This window comes from Eptatretus burgeri, chromosome 18, assembly GCF_056783735.1.
Source record: "Eptatretus burgeri isolate ZD-2024b chromosome 18, Ebu_testis_v1, whole genome shotgun sequence".
Classification (NCBI taxonomy): Eukaryota; Metazoa; Chordata; class Myxini; order Myxiniformes; family Myxinidae; genus Eptatretus; species Eptatretus burgeri.
In genome coordinates this window covers 27405107-27418484 of record NC_140978.1, presented here as the reverse complement: position 1 = coordinate 27418484, position 13378 = coordinate 27405107, and the positions used below count along the sequence as shown (strand labels likewise).

At 48.0% G+C, this 13378-nt stretch overlaps 1 protein-coding gene across 5 annotated transcripts in view; it reads left to right on the top strand.

Moving 5' to 3' along the window:
- Positions 1–11508, top strand: part of GALK1 (galactokinase 1) — a 37044-nt gene extending 25536 nt beyond the window's left edge. For 3 of the 5 annotated variants that reach the window (XR_015053176.1, XM_085863613.1, XM_085863614.1), the window contains 2 exons: positions 1452–1614; positions 10359–11508. Coding sequence is in view for 2 of the 5 variants with exons in the window: in XM_085863613.1 (XP_085719739.1) it covers positions 1452–1614; positions 10359–10430 (235 nt within the window). In the remaining 3 variants the exon portion in view is untranslated. Of the gene's footprint in view, positions 1–1451; positions 1616–9402; positions 9480–10358 lie in introns of those variants that run through there. The other 2 variants (XR_015053177.1, XR_015053178.1) reach the window with 2 other exon arrangements.
- The last annotated feature ends 1870 nt before the right edge of the window (positions 11509–13378 follow it).

The window sequence follows — 13378 nt, the reverse complement described above, 5'->3', positions numbered from 1 at the left end:
ACCCCAACATGTCGCGCAGGGCTCGGGTTATGCTAGTGCCAATGGAATCTCAGTTCGGTAACTTTGCAGTCTAAAAGCAGATCCATGTTGGTCTTGCTCCTCTGACCCTCACTGCCCAACCACCCCTGCTCCTCCAGGTCACACATTCCACTGAAATCATTACCTGTTATCCTTCGGTGCAAGCTTGATGCTCACATCAATTAATTTGTCTTCCCTCTTCTGTCAACTGTGGAATTGTCTTCCTCAATGTTTTATGTTGTTATTTCCAGGCCTTACAGTCTGTTACCTCCCACCACCTCATTGTCTCTCCCATCTCTACCTCTGAGCTTTTCTGGAATCGCAGAGACCCTCTCCCCATTTCTCCTGCACCTTCTATGATAATACCGATGCGCACACACATGCTCACGTCATCCCATTTCCCCTTTGCCCTGCTTTGTTCATCCTTTGTCCTCAGCTCTGGTTCTGCTCTTCTCTGAACTGAGTTTATTTATTTTGTTTTTATGCTTTTAACTGCTAAATGATTATTAAGCAAACTTTTTTTTTTTTTAATGTTTATGGAACAGAATTTGGCTGAGTAATTGCAATTACATGATTTAAATGTAAAGTTTAAAATGTGTACAGTTTATACTTGTATTACAAAACTATCAAGTTATCGTCAAAGAGATGGAGTGATTTATTTTTGTTTACCTCTGCTGCAGAAGGTGGACGGATGTTATGTTTTCACCCCTGTCTGTCTGTCTGTTTTTAATCTGTCTGTTTATGAGCAGGATGTCTCAAAACGTTATGGACAGATTTGTATGGAAGTTGGAAGGCAGGATGAGGGTGACAAGGTCGAATTGAATCGATTTTGGTGAAGATCCGGATCTGGATACTAGAATTTTTAAAGTGATTCTTCAGAATTTGAGTGATCGCACCAAAAAAACGATATACAGCATGATATCTCAAAACTTTACCGATGGATTATGATGAAACTTGGTGTACGAGTTGGTTAGGTAACGAGAACAACCGATTAGGTGTTAGGTGGGCGAGATCTGCTGACCTTAACTATCGGTGGGATACAAAATGTAAACTGTTCAGCCTGGCTGAGGTTGTGCTCCACCGATTGCTGTTATAGTTGTATAAATGCATAAATTATAATGTCTCGGGATCATTTACGGACATGCACAAATAACTGCGTAAAAGACACAAACGTGGTAATAGAAATTGAGACATGGAGTTAAGATTTCGTCAGTACGTGGCAGCTGCTTAAGCCGAAGCGTAGTATCACTTTGAGTGAAATCTCGACTCTTCTTTTTTGATTCTTCATGGTGTGCTTTGGGTTTTGATTTTTCATCCTTTTCATGAAAATACCACATTACTAAAGTGGTGAAGTTAAAGTACATTCTCATGGGCTTTTGCCAGCAATCTAGGAACATTGTACGACCTCATTTGCACACTTTGAACCAAAATAGCTGTGACTACGAGGTGAGCTCACCAGAACTGGACCAACTTGTGGAGCTGGCAAAGGCGGTCCCGGGGGTCTATGGCTCACGTCTCACGGGTGGCGGTTTTGGGGGCTGCACTGTGACTTTGCTGGAAGCGTCGGCAACGACTGGAGCCATCAACCACTTGCAGGTGCGTGCACGCACGTATACCTCCGTCGGAGCTTTAATACATCAGCTCAATTCTGCAACACATAAGGAAACCACAGGAAGCTTTGAGGAAAGCACAATCCCAATAATTTTGCTTTGCTTGATAATAAATTGCATCCTCTAGTGAGAAGGTTGGTGAGGGTCTTTGTGGCTGGAGGAGTGAATAAAACACAGAGCATGAGATGTGCAATGTTGTGCGAGCCACAGTGCCTTCAGAAAGTATTCACAACCCTCTGTTTTTCTATACGTTGTCGAGGCTCGTATGAGAGCTAACACAAAACGCACAACAGGGGGGAGGGCAGGAGACAAAAGGAGAGGGATGGACAAAACAGTGGTGCACACAGACATGAGATCTGTGGAAGGGAGAGGGATGGGGTGGGGTACACGGGGTATACAAGATAAACAATACAGGGACTTTCAGGACCTCAGATGACAGGGAACATTCAGGAAGGAAGGCAGGGAATTTGAAGAAGGTGGGTTTGGGGTGGATTACAGGGGGTAGGAAAGATCATGGTTTTGGAAGGGGGAAGATAAGCGGTGGTGGTGAACAGCTGTTTTGACGACCTGGAGGGAAGAATGGGATTGAAGAGAGTGTGGGAGTTTATTCCAAAGGTGTGAAAAAAGAGGAATGAAAGAGTGAAGGTGACCAGCGATTCATGATTTTGGTAGTTTTACCAGAAGGGGGTTGCTGGCGGACCTTGAGCGCCCTACGGAAATATGAAGGGGGGTGGGACATGTCGCAGACACAGCAGGGGGGGGGCAAGACAGAAGAGGAGACGGTAGAAGACAAAAAGACCACCGACCTGCCTGCGGTGAGAGAGTGAGAGGCCCGAAGACTCAGCCTCACCGTGAGAGATACCAATGATCCGAATTGCCTTGGTTTCCACAGTGTGGAGCCGAGAAAAGTGAGAGGCAGGAGCACCAGCCCAGAGGGGAGATCAGTACTCCATCAGGCTACATATGAAAGCTTTGCAAGTGGTCAAGAGCTCTGGTGGGCCGAGGAAGGACTTTGCATGACGGAGGATTCCCAGTCGGCGACTGGCTTTGCAGGCCAGGTTGTAAATGTGGCTTTCCCAGGAAAGATCACGGCAGATATTGAGACCCAGAAGCTTGAATGAAAGGACTTCTTCCAGAGGATTGTTGGGAATGTAGATGGGGGGGAGGGGGGGGTCCAGACGGTCCTTTCCGAAAGACATCGTGAGAGTGTGAGATTTGTCAGGATTGATAGACATCCACGTGTTGGACCAGTTTGTGATTTTATCCAGATCTGCAGAGAGCGAAGAAGCTGCTGCTTGCCGGTCTGAGGGATGAAAGATGGTTCGGCAGAGGGTGAAGTCATCAGCAAAGAGATAAAGAGTATTTTTCAGAGTCAGAGAGATCATTGATGAAAACCAGAAAAAGAACAGGGCCCAGAATGCTGCCTTGAAGAACTCCAGCCTGGACAGGAAGAGGGGATGAGAGAACTCCATTTAGGGCCACACGGTGACTGCTACAGAGAGGAAGTCTGCGAGCCATGAGTGGAGATGGCCTTGGATACCATGGGAAGAGAGTTTGGTGAGTAGGGCAGGGTGCCAGACTGTGTCAAAAGCACGTGATATGTCCAAGGATACGGTCAGATTTCATGTCCGGCATTGAGGACCTCCATCCATTGTTGGGAGAGCAGAAGCAGCATATCCAGGGTAGAGTGACCTGGTCTGCAATCAAATTGTTGATTGGAAATCAAGCCATTGGAGAAGAGGAAGGATTTCATGTCTGAAGCGATGATGGATTCCATAACCTTGCTGATGATTGCGAGAAGGCTGATTGGTCTGTAGTTGCAGGGATCTGTTTTTGCACTTTTTTGTGCAGGGCAGCAATGTTTGCTGATTTCCAAGCAAATGGCACATGACCTTGAGCAAATGAGAGGGTGACTAGAACAGAGAGAGGGTGAGCGAGAGCAGAGGAGCAGGTTTTTAGGACACGTGGGCTGATGCCGTCTGGACCAGTTGCAGAATCTGAGTCGAAGTTTGACAGCAAGCTCTCCACCTTGTCAGGAGAAAAGGACACAGAGTCCAGGGACAGTTGGGTGCGACTGGGTAAGGTGGGGAGAGAAAGTGATGGGTTTTGGGCACAAGATTTCAGTGAAAACACCGAGTTTAGGCATTCAGCTTTTTCACGTGCGGCATCAGCAGTATGGCCATTTGAGGTAAGGGAGGGGATGGAGGGGGAACATTCAACAGAAACAGATTTGATTCGATGCTTCCAGGATTTGGAGGAGGGAGAGAGGTTTGAGAGTTCGGACTTGAGCTTCGAAAGATGATGTTTTCTGGCTCTCCTGAGGGTAGATACACACTTGTTCCGAGCTTTGTGAAAGGAACTAAGATTGCCCTCAGTTGGGTTTGCTTTCCATGAGGCAAAGGCAAGTTGTTTCAGGACAACTGCCTCACCACAAGCTTCAGTGAACCAAGGGCAGGAGGAAGGATAGGACAACTGAAGACGAGAGGGGACATTTTGTGATGTTTCGGCCTGAATTTAAAATGGATCAAATTAAAATTTTTGTTACCGATCTACACAAAATATCACATAATGACAAAGTGAAAACATGTTTTTAGAAATTCTTACAAACTAATTAAAACTGGAAAACTGAAATATCTTGCGTAAATATGTATTTAACACCTTTGCTATGACGCTCCAAATTGAGCTCAAGTGCATCAAATTCACCTTGATCATCCTTGAGATATCTCTACACCTTGATTTAACCTGTGGCCAATTCAGTTGATTCATAAAGAAACACACCTTTCTATATAAGGTCCCACAGAAACTCTACCATGAAGTCCAAGGAACTGTCCGGAGAACTCCGAGATAGAATTGTGAGGAGACATAGACCGAGGGAAGGGAACAAAACAATTTTAAAGTGTTGAAAGTTCCCAATTTTAAAGTGTTGAAAGTTTTTGTCAGGTCAGGTTCGATCTGTGACCTGCTACAGGTACCATGTAAACCTGTACTAACCTGTTCCATGGTCGGGTTGTCGGCGACTAAACCGTCTCCCCCACCAGGTTTTCTGGTGAGGAGGGTGTTTGGATATGGAAACCCAGCAGGATTAAAAACAAAACCTGTCAAAGGGCGGAGGAGCTCCTTGTGAGCCAACGGCCATCCATATCTAGTGCCCAACTGTGTCTGCGGACGTCCTCCTGCAGTTGGGTTACTTCTTATTAGGAGGTTAGTGGCAGGATTTGCACTCCGGCCACCGTAAAACCCTTCATTCCGCAAAACGCAAAAACGCAAAAAAAATCTGAAAAACCACTCCGTGGGAGTACCTCCTGTGCAGCTTCCCTTCGCAGGGCGGCTCACCGGATGACGGGATTGGGGCAAAGCCTTCGGGACCCACAATCTTTGATGATAGGAGGGAAACCACGGGGTAACATCCCTGGGTCAGATTGCGGGAGAGTGTGTCGGAGTGGTGCTGAGGTGTCGTCCACCAGACGGCGGTCTCCTTGGGTTAACCTGAGGCGGTCCCTTCGGGTGGGTGCCTGGAATGTCCTATCCCTAAGAGAGGATGATCACCTGTCTCTGTTATCATCTGAGCTCAAGCGTTTGGACATCGGGATTGCAGCTCTCTCTGAGGTTCGGAGACCGGATTGCGGCGAGATAATGGTGGGTGGTTACACCTACTATTGGTCTGGTCGCTCTGATGGTTACCATACTCAAGGAGTTGCTGTAGCTGTGTCCAATAAGCTGACCCCAATGATAATTGAGGTAACACCGGTCAACGAGCGTATTATGAGATTAAGGATTCGTCACTCCTTATGTGTCATTTCCCTGGTCTCTGTTTATGCTCCGACTGAGGCGAGTGATCTCACCGTGAAGGATGCATTCTACGCCACACTCGAGTCTGTGGTTGATCAGTGCCCCAGACGAGATACACTTCTAGTCTTGGGGGATTTCAATGCATCGACTGGAACTGATAGGGATGGTTATGAGGTGTGTGTTGGTCCCCATGGGTCAGGAACTATGAACCAGAATAGCACTAAGTTCCTTGACTTTGCAAGAAGTCATGGACTTAGGGTGGCTGGTTCATGGTTTCAGCGCCCACAAGCTCATCGCTGGACTTGGTATTCCAACGCTGGCGGTGTGGCAAAGGAGATTGACCATGTCCTCATTGACGGTCATTGGAGGATGATCCAGAACTGCAGGGTCTACCGGAGTGCTCAGTTCCTCAATACTGACCACTGGCTTGTTGTAGCAACTCTAAAGCTGCACCTTAAATCCTGGAGAATGGTACCATCCCAGCCTAGGCTGGATGTTGCCAAGCTCAGGGATGAGAGAGTAGCTGAGGAGTTTGCGAACAGGCTGAGTGGACACTTGGGGGGTCTGGATGCTTTGGGGGGTCCTGAAGAGTTGTGGAGCGCCTTCAAGACCACCGTCCTTGATGTTGCTGGTGGATGTCTTGGAGCTCACCGCAGGGCAAAGAAGAATTTTGTCTCTCAAGGGACGCTGGATTCCATTGACCAGAGTCGCAGGGGCCAGGCTGAATGGCAGAGCTGAGCTGTTCAGGGAGCTGAGGCGTAAAACTGTACGTGCACTGAGGGTGGACAAGGAGACCTATGTGCGAGGAATCTGTGAGGGGGTAGAGCATCACCTGTGGTCAAGGGATTCTCATCCCGCTTACAGGGGAATTCGCGCATTACGTTCATCCAAGCCCATCCCTTGGAGCACTGCAGTTCGAGCAGAGAGTGGTAGTCTCTTGACAGAGGAGTCTGAAGTGAAGGCACGCTGGGCCGGTTACTTTGAGCGGTTGTACCAGGCTGATCCCCCAGCTGTCGAGTTGGACGTCAAGGGTGTTACAATCCTTGTTGCTGACCCTCGAATCAACTGTGGTCCACCTTCGCTTGTGGAAACACGGGCTGCGGTGAACCACTTGAAACGGGGAAAAGCTCCAGGGATCTGTGGCATCCATGCCGAACTTCTCAAGGCTGGTGGAAATGCTGCACTCGTGTTGTTGCATGCAGTTTTGTGCTCTGCCTGGAACACAGGCATCATCCCAACTGACTGGAAGAGGGGCCTTGTTGTCCCTCTCTGGAAAGGGAAGGGTGATCGCCAAGACTGCAACAACTACTGAGGGGTGACGCTGCTCTCAGTGCCGGGCAAGGTCTTTGCTCGGATAATTCTTGATAGGGTTCGCCACCATCTGCTTGAGCACCAGCGTCCAGAGCAGTCAGGCTTTACACCAAAGAGGTCAACGATTGACCATATCCTTGCCCTTCGTGTCCTCACTGAACGCAGACGAGAGTTTCGGCAGGGGCTGCTTGCAGCCTATGTTGATCTCTGTAAAGCGTTCAATTCAGTGAATCGGGATGTCCTCTGGAGGCTTCTTGGTCTTCGTGGGGTGCCACCAAAACTGATTGATCTGATGTCTGCACTCTACTCTGGTACTGAGAGTGCTGTGAAGTGTGGTGGTACCATCTCTGACTTATTTCCAGTTGTTACTGGAGTTCGTCAGGGATGTGTACTTGCCCCCACACTTTTCAGCACTTGTATGGACTGGATTTTAGGGAGGATGTCGGAGAGATCAAGTTGCGGTGCATCGTTTGGGAATGTCAAGATCTCGGACCTTGACTTTGCAGATGATGCAGTCATCTTTGCGGAGACTTTAGACATCCTCTTGGGGGCCCTCGAGGTGCTGAATGAGGAGTCGGAGCCGCTGGGATTATGGGTTTCTTGGGTCAAAACTAAGATCCAGGCTTTCGGTGACATCTTGGATGCTGCTGTCCTGTCTGTGTCTGTTTGTGGTGAGGATGTTGGGGTCATGGAGAGATTCACTTACCTTGGCAGTGATATTCATGTCTCTGCTGGCTGCGAGTCAGAGGTCAATAGACGTCTGGGTCGGGCCTGGGGAGTCATGGATTCACTGGATCATGGGGTGTGGCGCTGCCGGTACCTGTGCGGGAGGACGAAAGTCCGAGTCTTCAGGTCCTTGGTACTTCCAGTCTTGCTCTATGGGTGCGAGACTTGGACTCTGACCAAGGATCTGCGACGGAGACTTAATTCCTTTGGTACCAGGTGTCTTCGGAGAATCCTTGGCTATCGCTGATCGGATTTTGTGTCCAACGAGCGGTTGCTGAGAGAGACTCGGATGAGATTTGTTACCTGCATAGTCCGTGAGCGTCAGTTGCGGCTGTATGGACATGTGGCTCGTTTTCCTGACGCTGATCCTGCTCACCAGATTCTCTCAGCGAGGGAGTCTTATGAGTGGAGGAGGCCAGTGGGCCGACCACGTGCCTCATGGTTGCAGCAGGTTGACCATCATCTCAAAGAGATGGGGATGGGCCTGGCATCTGCCTGGGGGATGGCCAGACGAAGGCCCCTGGAGTACCGGCGGAAAGTGGACGCAGCAACGCGCTGTTCTGGCACATGCTCCCATATCTGACCTGACCTGACCTGAAAGTTCCCAAGATCACAGTTAGCTCCACCATTAGGAAATGAAAAGAATATAGCACAGACTCTTCCGAGAGCTCGCCATCTGACCAAACTGAACAACTGGGCAAAAAGGACCTTGATCAGGGAGGTGACCATGCACCCAATGACCACTCTGGTGGAACTTCAGAGTTCCTTGGCTGAGATGTGAAACACTGCCAGAAGGATAAAAAAAATCTCTGCAGCACTTCACAAATCTAGGAAGCGACCCCTGAGAAAAAGGCACATGACAGCATGCCCTGAGTTTACAAAAAGTCACGTGAAGGACTTTGCATGAGGCAAAAGATTCTGTGGTCTGATGAGATGAAAATTTAACTCTTTGGCCTGAATGCAAAGCGTGACATCTGTCAGAAACCAAGCACACACAGCTCATCACCCATCTAACACCATGGCAGCATCATGCTCTGGTGATGCTTTTCAGCTGCAGGGATTGGGAGACTTGTAAGAATAGAGGGAGCAATGAATGGTACCAAATGCAGGTAAATCATTGAGGAGAACCTGCTTCTGAGTGCAAAACACCTTCGACTGTGGTGAATATTTATGTTCCAACAGGATGATTACCCCCAAGCATCCAGCCAAAGCAACATTGGAATTGGCTTCAGAATAACAACGTGAAAGTCCTTGAGTGGCCCAGCTAAAGCCCAGACTTCAATCCCATTGAGAATCTGTGGAAAGAGTTGAAGATTGCTGTTCACCCACGTACCCCATCCAACTTGACAGAGCTTGAGCACATCGACAAGGAAGAATGGGAGAATATCCCCAAATCCAGATGTGCAAAGCTGATACAGATATACCGAAGAAGACTCGCAGCTGTAATCACAGACAACGTGTTGATTGGGTTGAATACTCATTGTCGCAAGACATTTCAGATTTTCATTTGTAATTGACATGTAAAAATTTCTAAAATCACCTTTTCTCTTTGTCATTATGGGGTAGTTTTGTGTGGATCGATGCCAAATCTTTTTAAAATTCAATTTTAAATTCAGGCTGTAACACAACAAAATGTGAAAAGTCAAGGGGTGTGAATACTTTCTGAAGACACGGTATCTCCTTAAGTTGAAGATGAATATCAATACAAAAAATGTTTAATGAGCTAAGTGTTGGCTAAAAATGATTGGCAGCAATGTATTTATTAATTATAATAGTGCTTATGTGGCTGTAGCTGTGTCAGCAATATTCACTCGTCGATTGGTCGTGGCACTGACCAATCGGGTGAGCCCGTTTTTCCCTTCACTCGTCCATTGGTCACGGCACTGAAGTGATTGCAACGGTGATGATTATGGTGTGGTGTCTGTCGCATGCCTTCCTCACCTCTCAGTGGTGATTAGAATATTGGCGATTCCACCGAGGCATCTTCATCACATGCTTTCCTCACTCACCTCGTCACTCATCCTGGTGATTACTATATTTGTCATGGTACTATCCACTATAATTTTACGTTTCTTTGACTCCCCGGACACAAAGTGGCCATCCGTGTTCGGTGGGCCGGTACGGGTTCTCCCACCCGGGGGGGGGCAGGGGTGCCCACTAGTATTTTAAATTGGGGCTGCAGGATAGGTCACGTGGGAATCTTTTCCAAATGAAATGATCCGCAGGGTTGAGCTTAGCAAAAAATTATCTTCTGGTGCAGAGACAGCAGAGAGCATTGTATCTCAGAGCATGTCTTTTGGATGGGGAAGTAAAGCTGGCCGTCCCACCTGCATTCAGCTAGTGGATGTGAAACAGTCCACACTATCGTTTGAAAGGGGTTCGCCCACCCAATATCTGAACTCAGGATTTAGGTGTGTAACCAGCACTACCTCATGAGGTAGGAGTGCCAGAGTGTAGATATGGTGGACCGAGTGACCTTTACCAATAACTTTAAATATGGTACCTTCATAAGTTGGTTGTATGTAGGGGTCTGTGGGGAGCCCCCAAAATCCCTCGGGCCCCTAACCACCCTCACCACGTTCAACGCTCATTTCTAATAGTTGACTCATCTTAAGACCATGTGTTTCAATGTTGTACACGTTCAAGGATATAGAATTAATGCCCGTTGTCTTGCTTGCTTGTGGCTGTGTGTGTTCCATAGTGAAAATGTGTGCTCAGGGATTGGTTTGCATTATCAATCCCCAAGCACATGCTTTCAATTCACTCCAGAACAAAGCATTCTGTGGTAGCTATTGTACAATTACACGCAAGATGTGACATTACCAAGTGTTTATGACAACTGAATAAGAGGCCAAGACAGCTAATAGCTTGAAAGTGAAGCTTTCTTTGTTTGTTTTTTTTCAGGAACATTACAAAGGAAACTGCAAGTTCTTCATTGTAAATGCTTCAGAAGGTGCACAGGTCCTGCAAGTCTGATGGCACAGCTCAAACGCATGCTCCGCACCCAGACCCCACTGTCTCCACTGCAGTTATTAATGTGTGCTTCACATTCTCTACACTAGGTCTAAGTTGCCTCCACTACGGTTACAAACATGGCTCTACCGCATATCCTGCACTCGGCTCATGCTAAGTCCTAGACGTTTATTGCGTGCAGCAGAAACGTGTCGGTAACCACTGTGGTTACCGACACGTCTCCGCCATATGCTACTCATGCCTTTTTCACTGTTACCAGTAGATTCTTTCGTTTAGTTACTTGCTTGATGGAACTGTCGAATACTTTGGGTCCAAAAGAAATACGGTAAACTTATCGAGCCACCAATTTATTCTCATTTGTCCACAACCGAGCGTCGGTCAGGTGGGCTACTCCTCGTGAAGGACACCGTGGGATCTTTAACGTCGTCCAACCAATGCTGGCAGACGGGACGCCAGTTTACCACCCATCCGAGGGAGGGCCACTTACATTTCATCGTCTTACCTGTAAAACACCAGGATGACAGTTTAGAGCTGGGTGCAGAATCAAGCCCAAGCTAGAGATCTCAGAGGTGAGCGCGCATACCTCGAGGCCATCTTGCCATCTTGCGAGCACACTGTAATGGAACAATAATACAAAGCCGATTGAGAAATACCGTTTACCATCACCAACTGTAAACTGTTGAACATTCCGTGCACCTATGCACACCATTTTGATTCCTCATTCCTTTTACATTCAGAGATGTCTCTCTTTCCTCAGGAATGAATCACGTATCCTTCATTTTATAATTTCGCTCCTAAAATCCTACACTTTTGCTACTCCGTGTTTCCGACAAACACAAATGAACGGACCCCACTTGTATTGCATGTGTTATTTTTGCGTCGGTGATGGGCTATAGGACATATTATATGGTGGTTATTGGGTGCACCCACGGGGGTGTTCCATCAATCTGCGCAGTGGGTCCAAACATTTAATATAAACGAGGTGGATCATTGTAACTTTACATCATTGTGAAATTATATTACAAAATGTTTGGTGGTGGTGTTGTCCAATTATCAATTGCAATAAATCTTTTGTTTTGTTTGTTGTTCTTGTTTTCGATTGTACTTACCCCAGGCAAATGAAGCTAAGAGCAGAGTTAAGCAATCGGTTCACATGATCTGTCTGTCTGTCTGTCTGTCTGTCTGTGTGTCTACAAATGTGAGTTTATGATCGAGGAACAACTTCATTTCAATTGAATGTTATATTGTTACGAATTTGGAAGCTTACTGCACTCAACATTCAGGTCCTTCAAGAACAGCGATATCGATAAGTATGTGTTTATAGTTAGGGCCCTCTAACTGTGTCTAACGGGAATTACATGTGTGCGCTGCGGAGTGTCGTTTACAACAAACCTCCTTCACTGCACTTCACACACCGACACCATCGCCCACGTGCATTCGGCCACGTACGTGGGCGGAGATTTCCATCGCCTCAGACTGGGACTCCGCCCAGGAAGGCAGGGGTGTGCCCCTTGTCCAATCACGCCACAGAAAGCGACCTTCCCCACGGCACCCTGGCCAATGGGGTTGAGATGGCCACAGAGAGCGATTTTTCCCACGGCACCCCGGCCAATGGGGTTGAGATGGCCACAGAGAGCGATTTTCCCACGGCACACTGGCCAATGGGGGTTGAGATGGCCACAGAGAGCGATTTTCCCATGGCACACTGGCCAATGGGGGTTGAGATGGCCACAGAGAGCGATTTTCCCATGACGCCCCGTCTAATGAGGGTGAAAAGCGCCTCAGATGGTGATTTGCTCACCCCGGAGGAAAAAAATAATAAAAAGGAACACCAGGATGGGTGGGAAAAGGTGGTCGTAGAGGTCTTCGTGGTGGTAAAAGGGTCGTGGTGGTAAAAGGGTCGTGGTGGTGGTCGTCCTGGTGGTCATCATCATCGTGTTGCGGGTTCAAGTCCCGCCTAGCTGGATCATCGTCGCCTCTGATCTTCTCCTTGGCCTTGGTCGATTGGTGCGTGGCCAGTTGGAGAGCGCGGTACCTGGTGTTTGGAGCGGCATCGTGTTTCGGGTTCAAGTCCCGCCGACCCGGATCGTCGAAGACCACACGAGGTGGACAGGTCCAAGCACAGGCTCTGGTCTCCAGCTCACCTGTCCTCAAGCTGGAGGCCTTCAATAAAGACCCGACGGGTCCATTTGTGTGTGTGTGTGTGTGTGTGTGTGTGTGTGTGTGTGTGTGTGTGTGTGTGTGTGTGTGTGTGTGTGTGTGTGTGTGTGTCTGTGTGTGTCTGTGTGTGGTCTTTAAGTAGCGACTGTACAAGTGCTTTTGCTTGTACATTGACTGCATTTCTTATAGTCGGATAACTCTGCTCTTCTGTGTTCCCCTCCCTGCCTATTGTAAATAAATATCCCTTTTGTTAAATGTATCAGCTCGTTTCTGTGCTTCTTTCATTGGCTTAGCATGGTGCGTGTTGGGAAATTGGGAAACGGTAAATTGTGTATTTGGACCGACGGGTCTTGGTAACCATCCGCTCGGGTTACGCACGGTTCGAGCATGATAACGGCTCGTTCCGCTCGAGGCCTGCCGAGGGTGTGAATTCCCCGGTAGCTTTGCCGCGTGGATACTTAGGTATATTGAAGTTGGCAATTAACCCTATTCCACGCGGCCGAATTATTGGCGATTCACGGTCCTGTAAGGGACCCGTGCTTTTCAGGGTTCTCCGAGAAGCACGATCTCGATTCCAGGTGTTCGGTGGAGCCGACTCTACTGCTCCACCTAGCGGTCGTGCTCACCCCCGCCGCCTGGCTCCACAACAATATTTTGAACACGAATCGGAAAACAAGCCTGTAGTTTAACAGTACGTTGTCTCTGAATTCGTCCTTATCGCACATGTGCAGAGAGGAGTGAGGTAATGGTATTACTCTTGCCTGTCTGGCAGTCAAACAAAATTGAAAATC